This window comes from Neltuma alba, unplaced genomic scaffold (genome assembly GCF_004799145.2).
Source record: "Neltuma alba isolate B1F8T4 unplaced genomic scaffold, ASM479914v2 tig00011383_pilon, whole genome shotgun sequence".
Taxonomy (NCBI): Eukaryota; Viridiplantae; Streptophyta; class Magnoliopsida; order Fabales; family Fabaceae; genus Neltuma; species Neltuma alba.
The window spans coordinates 1-24,354 of NW_021636076.1; the positions used below are offsets into that span (position 1 = coordinate 1).

General features: G+C 34.3%; 2 protein-coding genes across 2 annotated transcripts; both read left to right on the plus strand.

Moving 5' to 3' along the window:
• Positions 1–2,794: 2,794 nt before the first annotated feature.
• LOC114712634 (lysM domain receptor-like kinase 3) lies at positions 2,795–9,392 on the plus strand (the record flags this gene model as incomplete). The annotated part of the gene is made up of 12 exons (XM_028897183.1): positions 2,795–3,410; positions 3,924–3,957; positions 4,059–4,069; positions 4,194–4,352; positions 5,043–5,191; positions 5,801–5,890; positions 6,486–6,579; positions 6,704–6,855; positions 6,935–7,029; positions 7,979–8,117; positions 8,276–8,374; positions 8,647–9,392. Coding segments are annotated over 12 exons (1,806 nt in total), but the record flags the coding sequence as incomplete, so codon positions are not given.
• A 10,526-nt stretch (positions 9,393–19,918) lies between these two features.
• On the plus strand, positions 19,919–23,828 carry LOC114712633 (lysM domain receptor-like kinase 3). The gene is made up of 9 exons (XM_028897182.1): positions 19,919–20,567; positions 20,929–20,962; positions 21,144–21,151; positions 21,321–21,495; positions 22,133–22,316; positions 22,460–22,549; positions 22,777–22,870; positions 23,474–23,625; positions 23,733–23,828. Exons 1-9 carry the CDS (start codon positions 19,919–19,921, stop codon positions 23,826–23,828), a joined length of 1,482 nt encoding a protein of 493 aa, XP_028753015.1.
• Positions 23,829–24,354: the final 526 nt, after the last annotated feature.

Sequence of the window (24,354 nt, forward strand, 5' to 3'; positions counted from 1 at the left end):
AGATGATATGGCTATTGGATAGTTGTTTTATAAGTTTTGGGCCATTGTAGTTTTTGTAATATTGGTTTAGAGTTTAATAATTGCAATACCAATATGCATTAGCTAGAAGAAGGATTTCGTCGCTAGCAATTACACATTTTGCAGTAATGGATTACTAAATTTCATGTATTTTTTTGTGGGACAAGATCTTTGTTTCTATTTTTGCTTTCTTCCATTTAGTTTCATCACATTCCTTAATGATTTTTACATTAAGCATCAACTCAAAAGCTTGATTTTTATGACTTCAGATGATTTTATAGGCCTCACACCAGTGTCCTTCATGTTTGCTGTCTTCAGGTGATTTAATAGGCAAATATACCTTATCTCATCCAACATGTCAAATAGCACATGTTGTTATCACACAGTTTTTATTTGGGTCTGATAGAAATTATTCAAATGTCATCATATAATATTTTACAAATATGTTCAGCAATCAGCATTAACTCTTTGGGCTACCTCACTGTGTCCATGACTTGCTTGTTATCATTCCTCATTCTTGTAACAGCTTAAATGATATAACTTGATGTTTGGAGTTACCTGCAATTGATATGCATGAGAGGTAGCTTTGTTGGATCTCATGGTGGATTGATTTTCTCCATTGCTGTTCTCTTGTTTAAACCAAGCCATCGTATGAGTGGTGAAGATGGTCTGCAGCTGATGTGCTTGGGTGGTACTCTTATGTCATGATCGTTTCTGTTATTTTTCTTTCTTTGCGTCTTGATCCGTCTTCATAGGCTTGTTATTCATTTGTTACTCTCCCCCGTCCTTAATATAAGATCTATTTAACTAATTTGATTAGATTAAGGAAGTTTGGTAAGTTAGTTAATTTAAGAAATATGACACGTTTTTCCTAAAACACTATAATTATCTTCTTAATATCGCATCTCCCTCTTCTACTTGATTGTGGTTAAGGAAGTATCTAGAAAGATAATTTAGAAAAATTGATAATATGATAAATGGGTCTTATATTTATAATCAAAATCAACTTAACAATTGGATCTTATATTAAGGACCGGAGGAGTATTAAATATGGGTGATATTGGTTTTTTTTTCCAAATATTTTTGGTACAACATTGCTCTTTCACAAAAACTTTCGAATAAAAATGATCCCAAAAAAAAAAAAAACACTCATGTCCCTGTGGCATCGTATGTGGCATAACGTGGCATGTGTCTTCTTCGGCTATTGATGAAGTTGGACGATATTGTTTCTATTTTAATGCTTATTCGACAACATTGAAGCTACAATTTTTTTTAGATACCTATAAATCCTATGTGAAAATTTCCAAAGCAGAATTGAATCTTATCTCTTTGAATTAATTATGTTCTTAAACAAACGGGTCTTCAGCTTGCTTTTATACAACTTTTTAAGATGATAAAATTGTTTGTTATTAATCTCTGCCCAAAGTAATAAAAACTAGTTGACTTATTGGTAATATATGAACCTGGCTGGTTTTTTAGTTGTACAATGTCTTTTTTTTTTTTTGGAAAAAATCTATAATAAAGATGCTTGATCTCAAATGAAAATTATCATCCTTAGATATCTGTTTATTTTATTCAAACACTTTTTGGTTTTGTCTGATCTTAAGAATTATAATTAAGTCCAAAAAATGATTATTAAAAAATCTTAATAACAATTTAAGCAATATGTATCATAAATTTCAGAATAGAAAATAATAATTTTTAGCACTTGTTTTCTTTTGGGGGGGGGATTTAATTGTAATTTTCTGGAAGATACGTAACTTTTAGCCCATTGAATTTGACTTCAAACGTCCAAATTGCTGCATTGGACATTGAACTTATTTTATTCCTTTCATTTCTACTCCTGATAAACCAGACAACATTAAATTAATTTACATGATTTCTTGCACAACTAAATTATAGAGCAGACTAATTTAAAAATGATACTTTATTCTATTCCTATAATAAGAATTAGTTAGAATTAACTTTAATATTAAAGTAGAAGATTTCATTTCATTTTATGTTTCTAATTTTATTTTTCTAAAACTAATTTACTTAACTTCAAAACTGATATATCATTTAATGGCATATACAAGTATTTTAGAAATATAAACTCATATTTTTATAATTAATTTATCTTTTTTTTATTTTTTACCAATATCTTATGTTTTAAATATATTTAAATACCAAATTACGGGTCAACGAATTCACTTTGAAATTCAATTCTCCAATTAACGTCATAAGCATCACACATGCAGAAACTTTGGAGCAAGCTTATTAACTTTTATTGGATTGCTAACAGGTTTGGGTCTAGCGGAATAGACTAGTTTCTCATAACGTAGCAAATCAAAGTTCGAGTTCCTGTTAGAAGAGGTGCTCTTGACAGTGTCTCAAGTAGGATTGTCTCTAACAAGACTTTAGTTAAAAAAAAAAAAAACTTTCACTGGATTTGACAATCTGCTAAGCAGGCCATGCTTCCCTGTTCCCTTCCCATTTCTCTACGCCATGCGTAAAATAAAGGCAGCTGGAATTGACCGTACAAGTAGGTGGCGTTTTGTTAGTTAATGCTGATGACATATTTGACGCGCAGGTTTTGAATTTTCTCATCCATAGCTCAAATGGCATTTCATTAGCCAGGTCGGTTAAACGCTCCAAATTTTCTTCCTCTTTCACATTCCCCATTAAAATAATCTAGAAAGCTTCTCTCTTTTTTAATTCCTGGTTGGTTCATTTTTTTGGTTTATCTGCTCCTGGGTTTTCTCAATTTTCAACTTCCTCTCGCACTTGATGGACCCAAACATGGATTTCTGCTTTCTTCTTCATCTTCTTCTTCGCTTCAGTTTCTCCCGGAGCAGAGTCCAGTTGCAGCAAGGGTTGTGATCTTGCTCTAGGTTCTTACTACGTTTGGCCAGGTTCCAATCTCTCATTCATCACACAACAAGTGCGATCCCAGATTCTGACAGACGAAAACGACATCATCAGCTACAACAAAGACCAAACAATCAGCAGAGATTATGTCCAATCCACTACAAGAATCAACATCCCGTTTCCATGTGATTGTCTTGAAGATGGATATCTGGGTCATATGTTTCGGTACGAGATTAACCGAGGGGATACCTACAAGACTATTGCTGAGACGTACTATTCCAATTTGACTACGGTTGAGTTACTGAGGAAGTTCAATGGCGACACAATACCTGCAAGTGGAACACTTAATGTTGCTGTTAATTGTTCTTGTGGTAACAGCGAAGTATCAAAGCTCTATGGATTGTTCATCACATGGCCACTTAGGCCTGAGGATACTTTGGAATCAATTGCCAGTAATGAGAAGCTTGACGCTGGGTTGCTGCAGAGGTATAATCCTGGTGTGAATTTCAGCCAAGGGAGCGGATTGGTTTATATACCAGGCAAAGGTATATTCTGCTTTTGCTTCTAATGGTTATAAGTCTTGAAAAGACCTTATGGTTTAAGTGTGATAGCTATAAAATTCTTCAATAAACACATGGCACTTGGAAAATCTTTTCCAAACACCCCAGTATGTGATGCTAAGCGGTAACATATATCCAATTGCAATTTTTCTTCTTAGTCTTCTGTTATCAATTCAAAGGTATGTTTGCACATGGCCTCAGATTAGGTTTCCATTTATGAAACTTGTTTAATGCTAACTTGGAGCCCGTATAGTATCAAATCTGGATTATATAATTAGGCTTTCTGCTTTCTGCCTGAAAATGATGTTGATGGAATGAATAGGGTTTGGTTTTTGTTAACATCAGGAAAAGGTGATTTCGTCTGGCAAGTTTTATGAAGCATTTAGTGCAAAAATAGTAATTTTTTCTGTTTAATGCTTTCTAGTTTTTACAAGCAGCTTACATGGTAACTTCTATATTTTTCAACATCGCAGTCTCATTTTTCCTTTTATTTTCCAGATCAAAATGGCATCTACGTTCCAATGGAGTCTAGGTAAGTGTTTCTCTTTGCATTGCTATCAGCACTTTGGTTGTGTAACATTTCCATTCTTCAATGGACAATTATCAGTGATATTGTTTCTTTTTACTCTGCAGTTCCAGAGCAGGTGGTTTGCTTTTTTCTCTTCTCAGAAAGCTGGTTGTTTGATCGTTGTCTCTTCAGTTTGACATTCATATCTGTCAATGGTCAGCTTGTGCTAAAAAAAACTGAAGTTAATTCCTCATAAGCAGGTCTGTCTGGCGGGGTTATTGCTGGAATATCTATTGGCGTCGTAGCTGGACTTCTGCTGTTGGCAGCTTCTATATATTTTGGATATTTCCGAAAGAAAATGGCTGAAACAAAATTAATCTCTCAAGAGTTCCAAGAGTTCACTGTTGAAGAAGAGAAGGGTAAGACTTTTAGTCCTGTAATTACATGTAATTGATCCAATCAGCTCCTTCCTTTTGTCCTTCTACCATTTCTGAAAGTTAACTCTGAGTATTTTCAAGGGTTCTTTGCTCATGTTTGGAAGAGTGTACTTATTTTGATTCAATCACTCCCTTCCTCTTTCAAACCTTCTACCATTTCCCTTTAGACATGGCTAAAGAAAAGGTGTTGAAGATTTTACTTGATTCAATAGTTCTTCTATAACTTACTTTACAATACGTATAATATCCAGCTCAAAAGACCTCATTTGACTGTTTAATTATGTCACATTATCCTTATCTGTAGTCGACAATCCCAAAAGGGAAAATTTTACTGTATCTGGTGCTGTTACTAAAATTTTTTATGTAGATATTTTTTGTTCGTCATTCAGGGTGGCCCCATGTTCCTAGAAAATAGTGAACGAGAAATATTGGGGTCTTGGGAGAAATAAACTAATCGATGATCCCTTCTAACCAGCCCTTGTGTTTTCGTTGACATGACTTGAAAGCTGTTCCAGCTGCACTAGATTATCCTTTGCTGTGCCTTTCATTGCAATTTATTTTCTTTCTATTGCACATTCTAAGAAATTAATTAAAGATAGTAATTCCACATATTGTCACTTTACTTTCTGTTGTTAGATGAAGCCTCTGCTAATGTTGAATCTGAAACTTCAGGATATGGTGGTCCTACTGGCATCACAGTGGACAAATCAGTGGAGTTCTCATATGAAGAACTAGCTACTGCCACCAATAACTTCAGTTTGGCTAATAAAATTGGTCAAGGAGGCTTTGGTGCTGTCTATTATGCAGAGCTGAGAGGCGAGGTAGTAACGCATATATTGTTCTGGTTTGTTAATAATTGATTGATGAATGTTTGGGTCTGATTAAATTATTTGTTTTTGCCAATTTAAGAGTAAAGATGAGACCATATCTACTCTGTCTGTGATATGCATGAGCAAGTCAAACAGAATCTTCTTTTGTTTGTGTCAATTGTGGAAGGGTAGCTGGAATTGATAGATTAGCAGGATTAAGAGAAACTGCTTTAGTATACCTTAACAGCCCAACTGAGGAAAGAACATGAATACAGGGTAGGGGAACAGTTTGGACAATATTTATCCTTCACACAGAATCTCTCTCTCTCTCTTTTTTCCCCCAACTCTTGGATTTTGTTTCTGTTTTGCTGAGAACATTTTTTGTGGTTTTACATATAATGAAAGATATAATGACATGATACCTAAATCAGTGAATGAATTAATGAAAGAAAAAAATGTGTTGTTGTTGAGGAGAATATTCATGCAGAATTACATACTACTTGATAAAGCTCTTATTATGGATCAATAATTGCTTGTGCTTTATAGCTAGACCATGTTTTCCCTTAAATGTGAATTGTATATTCTCCTAAATAAGCTCACTCGAATGATTTTTCCATGCAGAAAGCTGCAATCAAGAAGATGGATATGCAAGCAACAAGAGAATTTCTAGCTGAATTAAAAGTCCTAACAAATGTTCATCACCTTAACCTGGTATACTAAGTCACTCAAACTATAAGAATTTACAGTGCTTTTAAATACCTGGTGATGTAGGAAGCAGGTGGAAAATTTCAATGGAAAAAGTGCATTATGTCACTGCCATTGTTACTTCTCTTACGAGCATTTGTTTGGCCTATTATTGTTGTGTTTTGTGCTTCTGTTTGTGATCAAAGACATAAACGCAGATGGTGCCATCTGTATGAGTAGAGATTAATTGACATTGGTGTCTAGCCATTGAATAACTTCCTTCGGTATGAGTTCTTAACTGAATCCACTAATCCACTGTTGTTTGGTATCACATCTATCTATCCCAAAATTGAGGTACAAAAAATTTTAAAATAGACAGAAGATGAATCTATTTGATTTTATAGCTGTTGCTATTTTTCTTAAATTTTTCATGCTTGATTGACGTGGAAATTACTTCTAATTCACCGGTTGGAATTTTTTTTTTTTAAAAAGCCCGCCTTTTCTATATAGTACGTATCTGTGTATGTGGAAGGAAATCATAATTTGAATACTTAGAACTGTAGGTCAAATATTAAAGAATACTTGTTCAATTAATAAATATGTATGTCTTAATGCCATGTAGGTGCGCTTAATTGGATATTGCACTGAGAACTCTCTTTTCCTGGTTTATGAATACATTGATAATGGAAACTTAAGTCAACATCTGCGTGGCACAGGTTAGATCAGAACTTAATGTGGTTTCTTCTTCTTCTTCTTCTTTTTTGATCAGCTAAAGTAGTTTCTTCTACTAACTCTGCATTTGGATTGCAATCATGTAATACAATGTCATAATGTTGCCAGGAAGAGATCCGCTGCCATGGTCTACCCGAGTTCAAATTGCTCTGGATTCTGCCAGAGGCCTTGAATATATTCACGAGCATACAGTTCCTGTGTATATCCACCGTGACATAAAGTCGGCAAATATATTGATAGATAACAGCTTCCATGGGAAGGTTGAAATAATCAGGATGTTTGTCTTATATATTAATTTTTGGGGCTATTATAGATGTTCCTAAATATTCATATTTGCAGGTTGCAGATTTTGGATTAACTAAACTGGCTGAAGTGGGAAACTCATCACTTCCCACTGGTCATCTTGTGGGAACATTTGGATATATGCCGCCAGAGTATGCATCATCTGCCCTTTTTGGATTCAGAACCTTTATCTTTATCTTTTCTTCTCTTCCCCCCCCCCCCCCCGTGCCCACGGGAGGGCTTGTTTAGGAGGACAGTGTAGGTGGTGGAAAAACCCAAACCCTTGTTTGGATGGTTAAAACTTCAGAATAGTGTGGGTACGGACAAGCTTAAAAATGCCTCCTCCTCATGCCATACCCCTTTTTTTTTTTTTTAATTGTGATTCAACCCTTTGTCATTCGAATACTCTCACTTTCCTTCTTTTCTATACAATTAATGTTGAAAGCTCATACTTTGGACCCACTCTAATCCACAGATGACTTAGTTAACTTCCAAATAGGGACAGGGCTGTTGATTGGCATCGAAGTTGGGGAAAGGAGAGAAATTGAGGAAGAAAAAGGATCAGAGAGAGATGAAAACTCATTGTATTGATTCTCTCAAAACTGTATGAAAGATCTACGGCCAATGGCTTACAAAGTGAGCTGTAAAACATATGGCTAAATCAAGAAATGAACAATAATAACAAGAATTCTTGATATTAAGAGGTGTCTTCGGTTATTTATCATTATTTCGATTAAATGTATAAGCAATATATATATATATATATAGAGAGAGAGAGAGAGAGAGAACTTTCCCTTTTCTTCCCACTCCACGCTATCTTACCCCACTATATTGATGACAACTGCGCTCTCTGAAATTCCCAAACAAGCCTCGAGTCTCTTTTTTCAATGAAAGAGAACGCAGCCATTCTAGTTTCATTGTTAGCAAGTGCATCTTATCTTGCTTGCTTATTTAATTACATATAAGTTTTTGAAGTATGATTGAATAGGGAACAGTGTATATTCATGTTGTTCAGGAATACATTTTAGGGTTCATTAGAGGTAAAAACTTCACTATTACGTCATTATGTTAATATTAAGAGTATTATGCTCTTATCCACAGATATGCTCAGTATGGTGATGTCTCTCCTAAGGTTGATGTCTACGCTTTTGGAGTTGTTCTTTTTGAACTTATTTCCGCCAAGGAAGCCATCGTCAAGACAACTCAATCTGATGCTGACTCAAAGGGCCTTGTAGCAATGGTCATTCCTGAATCTTCATCTCTTAGATATTTGTAATATTATTATCATTATAACATTATTAATAGTTTAAGATCAATTAGCATTATGTTTTTACAGTAATCTAAACTTAAGGCTCCATGCATTGTCAGTAGTCATTATTCATATTTCATGTAATGCAGTTTCATGGAGTTCTTAATCAGCCTGCTCCTACGGAAGATCTTCGCAAATTGGTTGACCCAAGGCTGGGGGATGACTACCCTATTGACTCAGTTTTGAAAGTATGTGCATTGGGTATTAGAATTCTCTTAAGTTTTATTGAAACTTTTGTGATAAACTCTGGAGGGATAAACACACGAGACCTGCTATTGAATTGGTGGTGTATCCTATTTAGTTCTGAAATACCGGTTACAAATTAATTTTTTTTTTATTCCTTCATAAAATTCACCATTTTAATTTCTCTAAGCAATTTGCAAGATCCATACATTTCCAGACTATGAGAATGTTTGTGTTGCTGATTTCAATTATTCAATGCATGGCTTTTGTCTTGCAGATGGCTCAACTTGCAAAAGCATGCACACAAGAAAATCCCCAACTGCGTCCAACTATGAGATCTATTGTAGTTGCTCTCATGACACTTCATTCTTCCACTGCTGATGATTGGGACGTTGGTGCCTTGTACAATAATCCCAATCTCATGAATCTGATGTCGGGAAGATAAAAATGTGGATGCAAATATTATAATCTTGCTTTCAATACTTTGTTAGCAATTGAGAAATTTAGTGAAGCACAAGATATCTGTAAATGGGGTTCTGGTACTGATTTTTGCTTGCTACAAAATGAGACAAAGGATTATGTTCGGATTTGGATCACCTCAATTGCTCAATTATTCAAGAGAGCAGAAAGATGGAAATAAAGTGGGAACCACACCAGGAAGTGCACCCTGCCCCTGTCTATTTTCGATCCACTTGAACAATTAAGCAATTGAGGGGATCTTTATTCAACCAAGTTATCCATAATCAGAAGGCATTCGTTTCTTCTTGTACAAAAATCTAGTGTGGCTCAATGGTGCTGCTTGGGAGAGGCATTAGGTCCAAGAAGAGGGGTAGGACAAAGGATTGACGATTCCCAGGTCTTGCATTCTTTCTCCTTTCCTTTTCATTTGTAATGATGTCTGAAATGGATTCGTTTTGCATTTTATATTCTGTAAATTATTCATGTGCAGCCAGTTCTGCTCTCTCTAAGGTTAGTGTGGTTTTGATCATAAATTAGTTTATGTAAGCTCTGTTTTGTTACTATTTAATAGTGCGTGTGTGTGTCTGCTTCCTTAATTGTCTGCTTTATAGTTTCAAGTTGGATGGGCTCCGATTAATGATTAATTTGGGTTTCTTCATTGAATTACACATAGAAAAGTAAAGATATTCTATCATCTAAATAGTCTGTGTTAACACAGCTTGCAAAGACGAGTAGTGATTTGATTTGCTGGTAAGATAGACATACTTCCTTTGGTCCTAAACGTCAGAGTTAAGAGTTAACAGAGAGGTTTACTTGTGATTCTATATTTTATGATTTGAATTAGGAATTTATGAGTTTTTTATTATTTAAAAAATTTAAAATATATGTAAAAGATGCCCCCGGGTTCACCATAGGCTTGTGAGGTTGAAGGTTGGATTTTGCCAATGAAATCCTTCTGGGATAAGCAGACGCTTTTTGAGCCCATCAGAAATTAGCCCTTCAAGATTGGACCCACCTGTTTTTAACGTGGGATTTGCATTATTTATCGGAACCTGAAATAAAAAAATAAGGGGTCAAGTTTGGTAGAAAGAACTAGTCTTTTACAATAGTGTATTATTTATTTATTTTTTTTAAAAAAACCTCATAGAAAAGCTAATTGAAACTGAAAGACATCCCTATTTATTGATTTATCTACTAAAACAATAATGATTTCCTATTGATGTGTGGTCATTTGCAGTAACTATAGAAAGAATATTTTGCACAATGAAAAATCGAAACACAATCTGGCCACTTAACCCTCGTTGAAAGGGCATCAGTGAACTCTGGTCATATGCACAGCAAGAGGAAAGAGCTCTGTCCAACTATCCAATGGAACGACTTAAGGAGCAGGATATGTTTCAGCTTGGCCCTAAAATGACGTCGTTTTAAGGTTTGCTTCAGGACATTCCGAGCCGTTCATGATAAACTACCAGCAATCACATCTATTAGTTTTTCCACAGAATTGTAGCGAGTAATTCAAGGAGCCTAGGAGTGTTTATGATTATGTATTTAGATAATTACCACTATTTTATAATTAGTAATAAAATTAATTATAAAGACATTTAAAGAAAATGAGCTAATAAAATTATATTATTTTGTTTAAATGAAATGCTTGCAATTCGGACATATTTATATAATGAATGAATTGGAGATAATGTAAGGATGCCAGTGTTTTTGTAACCTAATGACATGTATTTTTTTTTTTTTGGTAACTGAAAGGTTGCCGTTCAATCTTGATTTCTCATGCCGTTAGTGCCTACCTTTTTAATTTAGGAAAAAAAAAGAAAAGAAAATATTATAAGGATGCCTAGCACCTAGTAAGGGTAAATTGGATGTCTTTTAAAAATTTTCAAGAATATTGTTCTAAAAATTAAACATTGTATCCTCAAATACATAATATAAGAAGCCAGTTAACTTTTTTCACATACCAAAAAATGAAAGTTTAGTCGTGTATCCTGAAATGATAAAGTTTTCCTATTTATCCCTAATTAAAAAAAATCATGAAGTTGCTTTTAATGTTACGCTTTTATTATCTCTCATATTTCTCCTCTCTCTCCTATATTTAGTATGGGTAAAAGTGAAAAAAATAATTTAATTATCTTAAGGGATAATTAATATAAAGGCCCTTATAATTTAACTTGATTTTGAATTAGGTTCCTAAACCTTTTTTTTTTTTCAATTTTATTACATCCTTTTACTTTCCACCGTCATATATGTCAGTCCTTGCGGCTAAACACTGAGTAATATTGTTTTCATTAGCCCATTAAGTGTTAAGTCTGACCGAACACTCTATCCCTCCCCTTCTCTCAATGCCCAGCATCATCTCCTTCCACACCATACTCCCGACTTGCAAATGATAATGCACAATTGCTTCGAGGAGCCGCTTCATGGTGGAAGGGGGGCAGTCTCTAGCAAGGGACGGTGGATGATGCGGTCAAGGAGATCTAGGAGCTCGCAGAGCCAGAGAACAACAGAGGAAAGACCTCAAAAATCTGAAGAACATGAGGGTGTGGGGAAGAGAGCCATGTGCTTGGGTTCATTTTGGAGGCAGTCACGATGGAGGGAATCGGTGAGAAGGCGCTCCTCGATGACTTTGCAGGCAAAGAAGTCATTAGAGAAGGGGTGGAAGAAGTGGAAGACAGTGCCGAACCGACCATGACAGTCTCTGGGCATAACTGTAACCGTCCTTTAAGTACTTGGAGTGATTCGCACTTTCATTAAGTAAAACACTTTGTTTGGCTCTGTTTCAAACACAAAAAACAGAGGCTCTCAAAACTTCAATGGAACACCAACAGTTCTCACTTAAGAGTGATGAGTGAGTAACTAGAAAGTGAACAGCACTAAGATTATATACACATACACACACTCAAACAGAGAGAGAGTGATCATCATTGTAAACAGCTTTGGATTAGTTCTTTGACTATAGCTAATAAATGGTGAGGTTTGAGTATCAAAAGATTTTTACTCGACAGAAAAATAAAAGCAACAAACCAGTATTGAAAAACAAAAGCAAGTAAAAGTGACATCCCCTAAAATCTTCTAAACTCCATCCATCATTACATTTTAGCCAGAAAAAAAATGTCAGAGAGGGTCCCTTGCAACTGAGGAAGGAAAGGTTTTTATGGAGAGGTTGGAAGGGGATCGGAAGAATGACAGTGAAGGAAAGAGCAGAGCTTCATCAAACACATTCGGCCAGTGGAAATTTTTAACGGTGTTAATCAAGTCTAACGGTAAGGACTAAGGCATATGGCTATAAAAGGTTAAAGGAGCCAATAAAAAGAAAAAAATTCTAAGGACCTGATTTAAAATTTAACAAAACTATGAGGACCTTCAAATTAATTTTCCCTTATCTTAACAACATCCTATATTTTAGAATACAATTTTCTTGTAAGTGACGTCTTATATTATGGAGAAAAAGAGTAATAAAAAAACCATTGGGAAATCGGACACAAAATGAGCTATATAAAGAGATAAATAGCTGAGGGAAGACGAAATAATACAAAGAATTTATTCTGATTTAATCCAACCACTTTATCTTTTACATTTAATTTTCAAACAAACTATTTAAGATTATCAATTAATCTATTTAAATTATAAGTTAATCGTGTATCATCAAAATAAGGACACTCAACTGTTACCTTTATGGTTTTATAATCCAAAATATTTATAATATAAAAGGTTATAAGTTTAAGAAAACATAAAACATAATTTTTTAAATATAACGCGTTTGTTTATGATAAAGAAAAAACCATAAATGATAATTCTATAAAATGACAATACATATGAGTTTTCTCAAGGTGCCAGTTTTGTCAACGTCCTTTTAAGGGTACTGACCGTGGAATTTTATGAACTTTGAACGTTTAACCCAGGTTTCATGTGTATCCAGCTTTTTACAGTACATTCAGTACTTTAAAATATTATTTTAAATACATGTAGTACCGTAAAATATTTTTTGGTATATTTAGCACCTTAAAATATTTTTTTTAGGTGCGTCCAATATTCAAAAAAAAAATTTGGTACATCCAGTGTCAAAGAAAAAAAAATTCAAGGTGTTGGACACACCTAAAAAATACTTTAGGGTACTGAATGTATTATAAAATATTTTGGAGTGTTAGATGTATTTGAAAAGATATTTCAGAGTACTAGATCTACTTTAACCTGTCTAAATATTATTACTTACGACTTTTAATATATGAGTTAGATAAAAAGAAGGAAAAAAGAAAAAGAAAAAAGAATATATTGGTTGGCTTGAATGTTAGAACTGTGAAAAAATGGAGAGAAAGAGGTGGGACGTTCATATGGTTGGACATTGTCCGACAAGCTTGTCCTTTGGAACAGCATTAATAAATCTTAATAATCCCTAATTAGTATATAAATGAATAAAAAAATTTTGATAAAAAAATAAATGTGGATTCAATCAATCAATAAGATTCGCCACGTCATGTGGTGATCACCTTCCCAGCTCTAACCATTCAATATTCATGGAGCAAAAAGAGTAATAAAAAAAAACATTGGGAAATCGGACACAAAACGAGCTATATAAAGAGATAAATGGAGACGAAATAATACAACGAAATTTATTCTGATTTAATCCAACCACTTTATCTTATACATTTAATTTTCAAATAAACGATTTAAGATTGTCAATTAATCTATTTAAGTTATAAGTTAATCGTGTATCATCAAAATAAGGATACTCAACTGTTACCTTTATGGTTTTATAATCCAAAATATTTATAATATAAAAGGTTATCAGTTAAAAAAACATAAAACATAATTTTTATAATATAACGCGTTTGTTTATGATAAAGAAAAAAAATGAATGATAATTCTATAAAATAACAATACATTTGAGTTTTCTCAAGGTGCCATTTTTGTCAACGTCCTTTAAAAGGTGCTAACCGTCGAATTTTATAAACTTTAAATGTTAAAGATGTATCTCGCACTTTGAAATATTTTCTCATATGCATCCAGCTCTTTACAGTGCATTCAATACTTTAAAATATTATTTTAGGTCCATTCAGTACCGTAAAATATTTTTTGGTGCATTCAACACCTCAAAATATTTTTTAAGGTACATTCAGCACTCAAAAATATTTTTTGATACATCCAACACCAAGGCAAAAAAAAAAATTACTTCAAGGTATTGAACGCACCTAAAAAATATTTTGGAGTGCTAAATGCACTATAACATATTTCGGAGTGTTAGATATATCTGAAAAAATACTTCGAAATGCTGAATACACTTTAACCATCTAAATATTACTACTTACAACTTTTAATATATGAATTAGATAAAAAGAAGGAAAAAAAAAAAACAAAGAATACATCGGTTGGCTTGTGTGTTAAAACTGTGAAAAAATGGAGAGAAAGAGGAGGAAATTTCATACGGTTGGACATTGTCCGACAAGCTTGTCCTTTGGAACAACATTAATAAATCTTAATAATCCTTAATTAGTGTATAAATAAATAAATAAATGTGGATTCAATCAATCAATAAGATTCGCCACGTCATGTGGTGATCACCTTCCTAGCTTTAATCATTCAATATTCATATGCATGCGTGACTCCTCATCGTAACAGAATAATAGCACACAGAAAATAAATTAAAGTCAGCTCTTTACAAGGAACATCGAATCTCATTGAATATTCAACTTAATCTTTTGAAATACTTATTAATCGCTGTATTTAAAATCTTAATTAAAGATGGAAATGGAACTACCCCTTTTATTATTATGATTATGATTGTCCATTATTGCACAGATTCTTATTACACACCTCTTGCAATTTATTTTGACATGATCTTCACTTTTTTATTGACTAGTACAAAATATAAAATTCATAATAAATTTGTGATGAATTTGTGATAAATACGTATTCATCATAAATTCAACCCAGAAAAATTTTTGTGATTAGAAAATTCAATCAATCATCTCATAACTCAATCTTACATAATTTTTCATGAGGAATCCAATGGTGCAATCAGATTTTTGAAAATCCAACTCCTTCAACATGCATGAGACCATATTTTAATAATTTTGAAACATTAAAATCCACAGGCCATGAATCCATAATAAATCCTATCTTTTTAGTTTATTTCCTTGTTCCAAATATTTTCATTGTTTATATTAATGAATTATTAGGTTTTTATAGTTTACTTTACTTCTTTAGTTAAAGTATACATTTGATCCTTTAATTTTGTATAAGGTTTTAATTTGGTCCATTAACTTTAAAAAGCATACATTTGGTCCTTTAACCCTAAAGTTATTAGCCTTAAATAATAATTTTTTGTAACAATCATGGATTTTTTGAAAATTAAACTTAATATATTAACATTTAAGAATGTTTTATCAACATTTAAGATTTTAATGTCATCATTTTTTAAAAAAAAATTAGGATTAAAGAACTAAAAGTATACTTTTTAAAGTTAAGGGACCAAATTAAAACTTTATACAAAGTTAAAGGACCAAATGTAAATTTTAGTCTAGTTCTTTTTCAATGGGGCCTTTATTTTTTAATCAGGTAATTTTAATTTATAGAGTTTATGAAACTTCAATTATAAAAAGGGGAAATTTCACTATAGGACCGCAGAAGACAAATAATTTCAAAGAGCCCCCAAAACATTCTGAAATCTCACTGCAGGACCAAGGGGCCAATATGATATTAATTCCACAAGCGAAATGACGCCACTGCCCCTCATTTTACTTCCGCTGAAATTTGAAAATAAGGCGAAAAAGCGACGGTCAAAAGTCCTCCCGCTCTCTCTCTATATGCGAACGTAACCCGTGTGCGAAAAGTGTTCCCTCTCCCGCTCTGCGAACGTGCAACCACTCTGGGAAAACTGCTGCGTCTCTCGGTCTGCGAACGTGCTACCACTCTACGAAAAATCTGCCCTCTCTCGACTGCGAACGTGCTACCTCTGTGGGAAGATTCCTGCCTCTCGCAATCTGCGAAAAGTGTTCGACGTGGCCCCCAAAAATTCCATCAGCTTCAATCTGCGGGTTCGTGGTAATCACTAGAAGCGGAAGGAGAATAAGAAGAGGCCGACAAAGGAGGAAACTTGCAAGGCTATCGACAAAGAAGGAAGAAGCAGGGCGAGAAGAAGTCACTGATTTCCATTTGGTAAGCTTCGCGGTCCCCGTTAAATGCAGTAGATTTCTTGGATTTTGTTTTCATGGTAGGTTAAGGAGGAATGACCCACTGAAAGGTGGGTGTGTTTGGTAATGACATTTAGGTTCTAACCCAGGAATGATTACCAATGTGTCACATAGTGTTCGGCCATTTCCCTGACTGCCCTTTAGCAAATGCTCCTGATTTAGTGAGCGAACGCTTGTGAGTGTAGCATGAAGAGTTTGTGTGGGGGCTAAGTAAGAAAGTTATTAATTATTTAGGGAAAAATTAGTGTTGGTAGTTAACTGCATTGCTATAGTGTTTGTAGGCATTTTGCAGGAATAAGGAAAAGAATTGGGAGGGGCAAATGTTGTCGTATGGATTAGGCAAATGAGTTTGTTTTGTTTGGTTTATCCCGTTGATTGTTGGAATGTGAGATTTTGTGGGCTAACAATGAGAGTTAGTCAATTGACGTGAAGAATTAGTTGACTAACTAGTTGCATGTGACAACCTCATGTTTGTTGGAATCTGATTTGTAGTGGCCTCACAAGGAAAACTAGGAAATTGACACGAGGAATTAGGGGTTTATCCAGTTAGCTTATGTCAAACAGTTTTCATGTTTCCGGGAATCTGTCAAGTTAGGAAATTTACATGGAGAATCAGTAAATTACCCACAAAGTTTGTGGGAATTTGGTGTGCAGTTGCCTGACAGGGAAAATTAGGCAATTGACACTACGAGTGAGCTGGATTTCCACTTAGCTTATGTGTAACTGTTTGATGCGTGGTGGACTGAGAAAGTTAGGAAATTTACCTCGAAAGTTAGTTAATTAACCACCTCTACTGCATAATTGCATGTTTGTGGGAATGTGGTTTGCAGCGGCCTCACAGGGAAAATTAGGTGATTGAGACGAGCAATTAGGTGAATTTGCACTTAGCTTCTGTTTAAGTGGTTGATGTGTGGTGGACTCTGGAAGTTAGGGAATTTACATGAAAAATCAGTAAAGTAACAACTGGCAATTCAAAATTTCATGTTTGTTGGCATCCATCCACATATAATACAGGTCTGCCACCTTTCAAAAACCCTTCTACACAGCAACCGTATGCAATAAATACAGCTTGAAATCTATTATCTGATGATGCAACCCACTTTGCTACCGTTTCTGGATCACTTTCCTTTAGCCTTTCACATATCCAAGGGATTAGCATATAAGACTCCTGCGGACAACCATGAATTTTTTCCAATGCTTTCTCTTTCGCCCTATATGCTTGTTGGTAGTTGAGCCTCAACCCATACTCTCTTTCCAAATCCCGTCTAATGTCATTTGGAGCTTTGTGCATGCAAGAAATCAACTCATCTATTATGACTGCTGAAGCAAGTTTGCACCTCTTTCTCTGAGGGACAACTAAGTTGTCTTGTGCATAATGCAAGTGTTCATAGTTAAATCTTCTCACAACTAGGAATCCATTATTCTCACCTACACCATATGCTGAAATTTCCCAGGGACAACCATCTACACAGCACTTCACAATCATCTTATGCCTATCATTCTTTACGTACCGGTAACCAAACTTGTGTGCAAGGCTATACTTATATAATGCCTCTCTAAAATGTTCAGCACTAACAAAGGTTTGCCCTCTTGACATCAACAAATCTGCCCACTTTGATGAATTCATCACCGCTATTGGGGTTGGCAACGTTTCCATACCTACACTTCCTATCAGTGTTGGCACATCTTGTACGGAAGATATGTTTATGTTGTCTGTGTCTAGATCCAATTCCATTGCAAATACTGACATTCCACAAGGGCCAACCAAATCATCTAACCTGCATAAACAAATACAGTTATTCAGTATTACAGTTCAATTTATCAAAATTGGACATATTCTTTCTTATCCTACACACAATCTTAATAAAACCAGTTGAGAACAACTTACTCTTGTACACTGTCCAGCTGTGACACTTGTGTGAAGTCTTTCTCATTCTCACAAACATAAACATGGCCACTACTATTGTTGTACTCAATTACTTGTCCAACACCAATATCGTCAACAAGATCCAAGAATGTATCCCGGTCAAAGCTAACTGTGTACTTCATTTTATATTCACGAGTCCCTGGCCACACATCATGAGCTACCATGCATTGTAGTTCTTCATATGTCATCCCTTCTCTAATCAATCTTCCAGTAATGATGCCCCCTTCATAAATGAATTTCCCTTATGAGGTCTTTACAAAGTGCCCTCTAACATGAAAGATGCAAAATACTTGTTTCCTACTACTGCTAGCCATTTATCCTCTGCTGCTGCACATCATTCAAGTATGACACAACGTACGTTTACATCAGCAATTTGACAATTGACAACAAGAATTAGTATTTTCACAACATTATATTGCTTTTTCTCGCACACAACCAGAATTACCAAATTTACCATCGTACTATGTATTTTCACCATTCCTCTGCGCGTCTACCTGTCATATAACCCATTCCAGGCCACACACCCATTTCCCTTTCTTTTTCGCCTACCTATGTTCCTTCAGCAGTGCATTATTCTCAATATGCACCCACTTTTGAAAACATCACAAACACCACATCTTTAACAACTTAAAACAGCATCAGCATGAATTTCTTAACCATAAAACCGTAAGATTTGCAACTCACTCCCAACCTACATGCCCATGCACTTAAATACTCATTTCTTCCTCATTCACCCATCACAACCCACCTGTGCTAACCGAATCACACCAACAAAACCAAAATTTTAACAACAAAATCTTACCTCCCACGCCAACCTGACGCTACTTCCAGAGAACACGCAACACTGTAGGGCACACTTGCGACTTCTCTCTCTTGCACCAACTCTAGCTTGGAGTCCGAAAGACGGCGGAGGGACGGACCGCAAAAGTGAAGCTCCGCCACTGCGTTTTCTCAGCTCATGGTTGTCAGCTATCTCCCTTCCGCACCGGCGCGCTGCATGGGAGAGGCAGGAAATAATGCCATCTCCTCCCTTTCCGTCTTTTTACCGTCTTTTACACCCACTGATAATATGTCTCATTTTCGGAGGAAATAAGTCTTCATTAGGGGCAGTGGCATCATTTCGCTTGTGGAATTAATATCATATTGGCCCCTTGGCCCTGCAGTGAGATTTCAGAATGTTTTGGGGGCTCTTTGAAATTATTTATCTTCTGCGGTCCTACAGTGAAATTTTCCCTTATAAAAATGCACAGTTATTAAAAAAATTTAAATGAAATAAAAAAATTTCATAAAGTTTATGAAATTTTATAGATTAAAATTAACGGTTTATTCGCTCAAAAACAAATGTATATAATTTCAACATTGTAAGAGTTCAATTTAAATAGAATAATTTATAAGTACTTGAATCAAAATTAAGATAAATTATAAGATTGGGAGGTTAACTTTTCCTTATTTATAAACAGTATGGCTCTGAAGATGAAGGGGGAGGATGGTAGGACAATAGCCGACAAGCTGGCCTTTGGGAAACACAAACAAACAAAACCGAACATCTTTAATCAAGAAGATTCCCCACGTCATTTTATTCCCTACCACTACCATATCTCTTGCATATTGTTTAATTATTCATCGTGACTCTTCAATCATGCATCACCAAAACAATAAAAAAGAAAAACTTAGTCAAATCATAATAGGAACTGGTATCTCCAATATTGCCACTTGGACTCAGTGATGATCAGCTTTCTCCATCACCTCCAAAAAGCAACCTCTTGAGAATTGAATGTGTATGTCCGTTCCTTCACATAACAGGACAACCCAACGACAAAGTTGTTCGTTCTCTCTATTATTCTCAACTTTTTTTCATCAAAATATCAGAAAAACACCCCCCCCCCCAAAAAAAAACCCAGTTTTTCTCATTGAGCTTCACCGAGCTTTCTGATTTCTTCTCTCTCTCTCTCTCTCTCTCTGATACAATGCAACCCAAAAGCAATTCTTTAGTACTGGTGTTCTTCCTTCTGTTGTTAGAAACATCTCTTCTCAACAACGTAGAATCCAAGTGTCTCCAAGGTTGTCCTTTAGCTTTAGCATCCTACTACGCTTATAAGAACAATCTAGGTAACATAACCAAGTTTCTGAGATCAGATCTTGTGTCAGATTTTGGAGTTGTTTCCAGCTACAACGAAGGAAAAGTATCCAACAATGGAATGTACGTTCAATCCTTAACGAGAATCAACATTCCTTTCCCCTGTGATTGTATCAATAATGGGGATTTTCTGGGTCATGTGTTCGAGTACACAATAGCAGAAGGAGATACTTACGATTCCATTGCGACACAAACATATTCTTCGTTGACCACAGTGGATTTACTGAGAAGATTCAATAGTTATAAGGATCCAAATCAGCTTCCTCTCAATGGGAAGCTTAATGTCACAGTGAATTGTTCTTGTGGGGACAGACAGATTTCTAAGGATTATGGATTGTTTCTTACTTATCCACTTAGATTTGGAGATAGCTTGGAATCCATTGTGGACCAGACTGGTATTGATGCAACGTTGCTTCAGAAATACAATCTTCGTGTGAATTTCAGCCAGGAGAGTGGAGTGGTTTTTATTCCAGGAAGAGGTATGATCCGATATATTTATAATTTATTTTTAAATTTGTGGGTTTGTGAAATTTAATTAGTGATTTTTCCATATGCATAGGTGTAAAAAAAGATTTCATTTTTGGAATTTTTTTGTGTGTTTTACTGTCATAAATCAATAAACTGACAAAACATATAAATAAATTTCCCACTTCTTTTCGAAGACTCGCTTCAGCTTGAAATTATGAATAATGGATTATATAAATGGAACCTTTCGGCAAGATTGGATTGAAAATTAAACTCACGTAATATCGTACTAAATCTATACACGTTTATGGGGTCCTTATTACTACTACTACTAGTACTGAAACCACTAACTTCTTGATTTTCCTCATTTTCCAGATCAGAATGGAAATTACGTGCCCCTGGACCCTAGGTATATCTTGTTTGCCCAACCTTGCGTTTATTCAAAAACACGTTCATCATGTGCATACAAGAGAGAGAGAGAGAGAGAGAGAGAGATATATATATATATATATATATGCCTAGTTCTCTTGTTTATTCTATAATATTATGTATGTTGATTTTCACCTTCGGTTTGGTCTCCATTTTTGCAGGTCAAGAGGTTTGGCTTCTAACTTGAAAGAGATGCTTCGGATTATCTGATATAATTTTCTCGAGTTTGGTTATGTATCCCACAAAGATATATATAAGAAAGCAAAAAGAAAGTAAGTAATGCTTGTTTGAGACGTTGTATTTATATATATATATATATTTGGTTTCTATATGAGCAGGTCTAAGTGAGGTTGCCATTGCTGGAATTTGTGTTGGAGCAACATTTGTGTTTCTATTATTATCAGCTTATGTATTTGTTAAACACTTCCGAAGAAAGACCGCCAAAGTTGCATTGATCACAGAAAATTCTACAGATCTTTCATCAAATCAAGACGGTATGATCATTACATCTACATAATTTCCTCTCTTTAACCTTAATTAAGTTCTCTGAACATTCATGCAGACTCTCGTATTATGACTTAATGCTCACTCTATTTCAATACTACCTTCGATCCTAAATATAAGAACTAGTGAACTAATTTGAAAAGACTAAGAAAATAATTTAAGTTAGTTATTTATAATAAATATATATTGTCTTTTCTAAAATATCCTTGCCAATCAAGTTTATTGGATAGAACTACTATTATTAGAAAGACTATCTTGGGAAAACATGAATAAATATAAGAGACAAAGTAGGTTGGAGTTTTATATTTAAGACCAAAATAAAAATGAAACAAAGTCTTATACTAAAAACCAGAGGTAGTAGTAATAACATATATACATTTGGATTAATTCCTCTGTCCTCGATGTTGCAATCCATCCAGTCTTAGATATAAGAGTTACATAATTAATTAAATTATTTATTATTGTCCCATTGATTGAAACCCCAATTTATTTCATATATGCAATCAAAAGGGACAGTTTGAGGAAAAAAATTATAAATTTAGGAGATAAAGTGGATTGAGATCTTATATTTAAAAGCAAAGTGAATATCGTACGTCATACATATTTAGGACCGAAATTAGTTGGTTTCACTCATCTTTGTTGTTCTCAATTACGAAACTTCAGGATCTAGTGGATCTGCTAGTGCCACTGGTCTTAGAGGCATCATGGTTGGGAAGTCCATGGAGTTCTCATATCAAGAAATAGCCAAAGCTACCAATAACTTCAGCTCTGATAACAAGATTGGTCAAGGAGGTTTCGGAGCAGTATATTATGCCGAGCTGAGAGGCGAGGTTCGAATTAATTAGCTTCTCAAATCTTCTGGAATATAATTAATCAATTATGAAGAGTTCATATGCAAGATATTTTAGGATTTACATAAACTTTTGGGTTTAATATATAATGATTTGCCTGAAATATAAGATCTTTTATGCAGAAAACTGCAATCAAGAAGATGGATATAGAAGCATCACAAGAGTTTCTTGCTGAGTTGAAGGTTTTAACGCATGTTCATCATTTGAATCTGGTATATGTCTCATCTTTAATTTCCAACAGCCTCAAGCTAGCATTTCTTGTTATTTCTGGCGCATTGCTCCTTATTGTTGAGTATAACAAGGAAGAATATGCATTTTCAGGATCTATATATGATTCTTATGTGTTTTTCTTTCACATGAAATTATCCATTGCTGGTTTTTGAATTATACCTGAGTATTTACCTATGTCTAACTTTCTGGATGATCAAAATATATATAGGTGCGGTTGATCGGATATTGCGTGGAGGGATCGCTTTTCCTTGTTTATGAATACATTAACAATGGAAACTTAAGCCAGCATTTACGTTCCTCAGGTGACATATCATCAGCTCGCAGTACTGACCTTATTATTAACTCAAGAATTAAGTTCATGAATAGTGCCTTTTGTTTAAACATACTTATTTCTTTTTACAATAATGAATATGTTTATTTTACTATGATATATACTCCTTCCCGTTCTAAATACAGGAGCTAGCATATAATTAATTAGTTGAGATTAAGAAAGTTAGTTTAGTTATTTTGGAAGAAAAAAAAGAGATGTGTTGGTTTTTCCAAAATAACTTCCCTAATTATTTGTATCGGAACTATCCCCTTAATAGAATCCTCCTACAATTAATATGGATAATTTGGAAGAAAAAAATATAATTTTGAAAACAAAATAGCATGATATTTACTTAAAGTCAAAATAAACCACCTAATTATTATTATATTTAGTATCGGACAGCGTCCTTTGTTATATCCATATATAAAGACATCATATATAATCAACGACAAAGCCAGCTGGCTTTCCTTGTCCGATGTTGAAGGAATAAGCCACATTGTTACAACTAATGAATAGTATGATTTGCCATAGATTTTTATATTTTATAATGATATAATTGATGAATTGATAATATGACAAACATGATTGATTTCAGAGTTAGATGCATTGCCATGGTGTACAAGGGTGCAAATAGCTCTGGATTCAGCAAGAGGTCTTGAATATATTCATGAACACACAGTGCCTGTATATATTCATCGTGACGTTAAGTCTTTGAACATATTAATTGACGAAAGCTTCCATGCTAAGGTTAATTTCTGTTCTTGTAGTCAATTATTATTGTTTTTTTTTTGTCAAACAAAATTTAATTTGTTTAGATCTTGTAAGATAATCTATGGAAGTTTTTTCACCTTTAGGTGGCAGATTTTGGGTTAAGCAAACTCATTGAAGTTGGAAATGCCTCGCTTAACACACGTCTTGTGGGAACATTTGGATATATGTCTCCAGAGTAAGATTGTACTTTTTTATTTGATTTTTTTTTTTGGTATTGGTATCTGCTCAATGTAGAGTTTTTAATATTTCTTTCGTGTATTATTTTTTTAATATCCATTCAATTATATTGGGCTTTGATCTAAGGTTCAAGATTTGAGGATAAAGAGTGGCGGAAAAAAAAAAAACAAAGAATAGAATTATAAGGATAGTTTCGAGTGAGAGATTGGTCCAACGCTATTAGTTTTACCTAAAATGTGAAGTATTTGAAGTTTTTTAATTAAAAATGTATTGTAAACAATTTCATAGCCAAGTAATCATATATTTAGTATTGGAGGAAGTATCAATTTGGAATATTTACAACAAAAAAAAGCATAAAGAGCTGTCAGTTCAGGCAAGGATTCTCTAATACCCCACTCTCTTATGTCCCACTTCCCAATTTTTCCCCTTTTTTTTATATTGATCATTAGATTCTACAAAAAAATTGGTGACATTTTAATATTTTACTGGCACAAAATGGGGGGAATTTTCGTGATTTTTTTTCAAGAA